This window comes from Monopterus albus, unplaced genomic scaffold (genome assembly GCF_001952655.1).
Source record: "Monopterus albus unplaced genomic scaffold, M_albus_1.0 scaffold44.1, whole genome shotgun sequence".
Classification (NCBI taxonomy): domain Eukaryota; kingdom Metazoa; phylum Chordata; class Actinopteri; order Synbranchiformes; family Synbranchidae; genus Monopterus; species Monopterus albus.
The window spans coordinates 1,320,008-1,325,352 of NW_018127924.1; the positions used below are offsets into that span (position 1 = coordinate 1,320,008).

The 5,345-nt window shown below is 46.9% G+C and overlaps 1 protein-coding gene across 1 annotated transcript in view; it reads left to right on the top strand.

The window, feature by feature from the left end:
* kcnb2b (potassium voltage-gated channel subfamily B member 2b) overlaps positions 1–5,345 on the top strand; it is a 78,361-nt gene that overhangs the window by 2,200 nt on the left and 70,816 nt on the right. The window contains 1 exon segment of the mRNA XM_020600062.1: positions 1–50. This exon segment is cut by the window's left edge and continues 70 nt beyond it. Coding sequence (XP_020455718.1) covers positions 1–50 — 50 coding nt within the window.

A 5,345-nucleotide genomic window follows, 5' to 3' on the forward strand; every position in this document is an offset into this window, starting at 1 on the left:
AGAAGCTGTGGGATCTCCTGGAGAAGCCCAGCTCATCAGTGGCTGCCAAGGTAGGGAACCAAAACTAGAAGTGTGATCACACCGCCCCCATCTCACATTTCCTGTTCAAATCCAAAGCTGAACACTCTGTCTGTATCATAGAGCTACAGGCGCACTGAGTAGAAACCTGGTCCCAGCTGTAAAAATTAATCATGAGTTTGTCAATTTGAATATTGACCAGCTGTGTACTGCATTCTCATTAGGCATTTTTTGTGCAATCTCTCTGGTTTTCATCCTTGCAAGTAGTGAAAACTACCATGTTTAGGTAACAATTTGTGTGGAAGAAATAGAAAATAAGAGGCAGAAAACGAGGAGTGGCAGTTGATGTGTGATGTGCGACCAAATGATAAAGTAAATGTTATAGTACCAGGGCTGATAAATCAGTGGACTCAGGAATATAGGCAAGAGTCAGAGTCCAACACAAGCTGAGTCCTGAACAGGAAAGTGAGGCAACATGAGGAACACTAGGGACACAAAGTGCTGGCATGCTTAAACTGGTGGGTGTACCTAAGATAATCTGGCAAAGACCTAGTGGAACTGAGTGGTTTAAATAGTGGGGAGTTAGTGAGGGAAGGGAAAAAAAAGGAGAGCAAGGGAGCAAAGCCTGGTGGCCAGGAACAAAGGGCAAGGGAAGGAATCCATAAGCATCTAGAGGCTGGAAATAGAGACATTTTTCGACCCTTTCTGCTGAGCCAGTGTGTGCAGCGGAGCTGTACTGAGCTGCTCCAGAGGCAGCGAAGTTGCATTTCCACTGCACGCCTTGTTAATCTTTCGCATCTTGATCACGTGGGAATGAGCCACTAAGAAGTGGCACATAACCTATGGTGTTGGTGTGGTTTTACTAGCTTGCAAAGCAGAGCCCTTGGTGCTAGGCATTATTTTAATCCCTCATCAGAAAACCAAGTGAGAGACTTCATTTTCAAATATTGCTGTAATTAAATTATTGATAAAAAGTGCTCTGGCTCTGCATGATAAAAAACAGACTGAACCACCATAAATATTAAAAAAAATATCAATGGTCAAGGTAAACAAGGTTGAGCCAACAGTGAACAGCCACCCCTGACCCCCTTCACATCAAGACACACCTCCAGAAACACCAGGGTGGCAGCAGTCTGGATGTGGAATCAGGTGGATGAGGCCTGTCATGGTGCAGCTGACTTCAGGCAGACAGCCCAGGGGTTGAGCAAGAGAGAATATGGAAATCTTGAACAGAGGACCTGGATACTGGAAACCTCTGGAGCAGGAGGACAGCCACAGGACAAGACAAGAGAAAGATGGTCGCTCAGTAGAGCAACCAACAGGCTGGGCTGACAGGTAGAGACTTCCTGATGGGCAACAGCTGTGAGGATAAAAAAGCTGCTCTTGAGTATGGTGATGATGCCCATGGCAAGCTCCTCTGGAAGGCAGTGAAGGTTAGCATCATGGTTGGATGGAGGCTGATTTGATGTGGATCACTGCACCCAAAGCTGGCCTTGGAAGCCCTCAGGAGGGCGAGCAGGACACAGGAGCTTGGAGGTGAATGGCAACTAGGAAGCCAGACACTGGGCTGACTCTGGAACTGCCTGAACACGACAATGGAGGCAGATACTGGAGCTGGGTGTGTGTCAGCCATGGATGCTAACTCTGGAGCTGGCTGGATGTTGGCTTTAGAGGCTAACACGGGCATGGTGTTGGAGGCTGACTCAGGAACTGGCATGGTGTTGGTGAAAGAAGCTTCCACCCCTAGATATCTCCCACAGTAAGATGGGTCCCTGTGAGGGAAGTCTGTCGGAGGTAATCAGGGCCAGAGTCAGACAGGAAGGCTGTCACAAGTGAAGGGGTTCAGGGACATCTAAAGGCTGGATGAGGAAATTAATATCGACTTCTTTCTAGTTGTCAGTCAACAAAATGACAGGATGCTGTCAAAACGTTACAGGTATAATGATGGATACTGTCAGAATCGGCGCGTGAAGCTGCCAATGATGTCTAGGGTGAACTCAATTATAATGCCAGATGAAGAACAGGTAGAGTCTAGATACTTTACTGGTAACACAAAAGAAACAGAACAAAAGTCCAGAATCCACATCGGGTCACTAATACAATCCAAGGTCAATGCCGGCAAACACATACATCCGAGAGATCCACAATCGCAAGGTCAGAGAGGAGATATCTGAGGGTCAGTACACAGCAGGCTAACAGACTTGGGGGATAAGGCAAAACACGGTGGTCAAAAGCAATCCGGGGTCAGAACAAGTGAATCATGTACAAGAATAATCGCTGGAAAGTCAGAGCTGGGGTCTAGACCAATCTGGCAGCATCCTGGTGGGAGGACGATGCCTAAATAAGATTGAAAACAGGTGTAAACAATAGAGTCCTGATTAAAGTAAAAGGTTCGTGACTAAGCTATAGCTAAACAGGAAGTTATGTCAAAACAAAAGCATACAACCGGAAACAGGTGGAACAGAGTCATGACAGGATACTACTGTTTATGGAGCTGTTTACTTTGAGCACATTTATTCAATTTGACTGAGAACTGAGACAGTGATAGAGACTAATCTTCTCCCCTCACATGTACTACATGTGTAGAAACTGCTACATCAGTCACATACAGTTTTCATTTGTACATGATAAATCTGATGATTTTGCAGCAATGTTAAGGCCATCCCAGTTAAAATGACAACTTCTGTTTCAGCTCCTCATCCTCCTTGTGTCCACTCTGACTCTGTCATCAGTTAGGTAGGTCGACCGTGATGAAATCCAATTGCTAATAATTTACGTCGGGTCTCCAGTATCCTGATCACATCATTGGGCAGTTCAGGGCAGGGATGGCCAGGATTATATTCCATGTCAGAGGATCATAAACACATGGTCCTCCCTCTCTGTGTGTGTGTGTGTGTCTGTGTGGCCAAAGCAATATCATTCACTCTATGTAAGAAACACAGCTCCTGATGTGCTGTATATGCTGAGTGGTGCACTGAAGCAAAGGATGTTTCCCTTAGGTTATGGCAGTTTGAAAATCAAGCTAGATTCAATTTCAGACCCCTGGTGCTTGGTGCTAAAATGTAATGATGTATTCACGGCAAAAATATGGTTTTGACACTGAATGCATACTGTAAGACGCAGATCCTTTCCTAGGTCTACTGTTCATATGCTCTTCATACCTGTATTCCTGAATAGCTTGTTTTTTCCTGAATCAACTAGTGTTTTGTGGTTTACAAGATTCTCACCTCAAGTTAATAAAAGCAGGCTCCAAAGGGAAGCTGTAAATAACATGAGGCTGCCAATATCTAATCTATGGCAAAACTCAGGTGACAGCAGTGTTGTGTTTAAAGTGATTTACCATTTAAATAAATCTCTAGTTTTCCAGACACATCTCTGTATTGCCGACCTGTTCATGATTACCAGCATGCTAGGGAAAGCTATGAAACCTTAAAGTTGAATCCCACTCAAATTCAAATGGAAATATCATTGTGCTTAATGCTCTAAAAGGCAAACTTGAACTTGACTCTAACTTTTCAAGCTTGTGATTTCATTAAGGTTATCCACAGGTGAAAGTACATTTGGAAACAGATTGCCTGTGATGCCTGACTGTTATTTCACCAAGGAAGTGCCACTACTAGGGCTGTCTATAATCAAGTGCATTTTATACAAAGCAACCTGAGCCCTTAATCAAGTGCATTCAGTGTTCTGGCAAATAAATGTTTTCTCTCCTACCCTGTCTCTTTTTCTTTCAGCCCCTTTCTTGTTCTTTGATACACATATCTGCTTTTTGGCACCTATGGTCCTCTCTGCTCTCAAAAAAGGTTAGCATTAGAGGATTGACTTTTTCAGCAGGGTCAGTTAAGCTAGCATTGCATTAATCAGCAGTAACAGTGGTACAAGCGTTGAGTTTATGGGGAAGCCATTGCAGGATGAAAGCCCTGAGAGACAGTGATGTGAAAGATGCAATCATATTAATTACACCTCCGATGCTGAGCTGGATTTTTGCAACCCTTTCCCAATGACTAATGAATGAAATGATTGAAACTAAGAGGACATGGGCTAGTTTCACTGTTATTGCGTGACTTTTTGTTGAGTGCCCAGTCATATGAGGAGGAGTAAAAGGAGTTATTTTGTGCCTGGTTCTATCAGTGCTTGATTTGTCACAGGTGAGCGTTCAAGGGGAAAGTGAGAAGTTCGTGTCACAACAAGATCTTGCAAGCACTCATTTGTATACAGCTTGTACACCTGCAGGAACTGTTAGGGTGCACTCGAACACAGAGTGGGCCCTTCAGGCTTGTCCGGGTGTGCGCGATAGAAGGCGGTGAGAAGAGCAGAATCAAGGATGAAGGAGCGGGGAATCCAGGACCGCTCCTCTGGACCGTAACCTTCCCAGTCCACCAGATATTGGAAACCCCGGCCCCTAGGGCGGACATCCAGGATTTGCCTGACGGCATATGCAGGGCCACCGTCCACCTCCAGGGCTGGAGGAGGTGGAGCCGGCGGCAGACAGAGGGGACTGGAGGAGACAGGCTTGATCTGCGAAACATGAAAAACAGGGTGGATACGGAGGGAATCAGGGCGGTCGAGTTTGACGGCAGTAGGGTGTAGGATGTCCTGGATGGTAAACGGCCCTAGGAACCGAGGCGAAAGCTTGGGGCATGCTCCTTTTATGAGGACATAGGCAGAGGAGAGCCACACCTGTTGCCCAACCTGGTAGGTGGGAGCGGCCCGACAGCTAGTCTTTTGTTTTGCTCCGCCGTGCGTATAAGAGTGGCCCTGGTCTCAGCCCAGATGGCCTGACAGCGGGTGATGTGAGCTTGGACAGAGGGGACAGCTATGTCGGTTTCAGCAGCAGACAGAAGGGGAGGTTGGTAGCCTAGGGATGCCTGGAAGGGAGAAATACCAGTGGCAGAACTGGAGATGGTATTGTGGGCGTATTCCACCCAGGGCAACAACTGGCTCCAGTCCTCTGGTGAGGAACTGGTGACACAACGGAGGGCGTTTTCCAGCTCCTGGTTTAGCCGTTCAGCTTGGCCGTTGGTTTGGGGGTGATAGCCGGAAGAAAGACAAGGGCGTGCTCCGAGGGCAGTGCAAAAGGCAGACCAGACATGGGAGGTGAATTGTGGACCGCGGTCAGAAACGATAGTGATGGGAGTGCCGTGAATACGAAAAACGTGCTGAACCAGGAGCTGGGCGGTTTCGAGAGCAGTGGGGAGTTGAGGAAGGGCGAGGAAATGGGCGGCTTTAGAAAAACGGTCGACGATGGTGAGAATGACAGTGTTGCCCTGGGAAGGAGGCAGGCCGGTGACAAAATCTAGGGCTATATGAGACCAGGGCCGACTAGG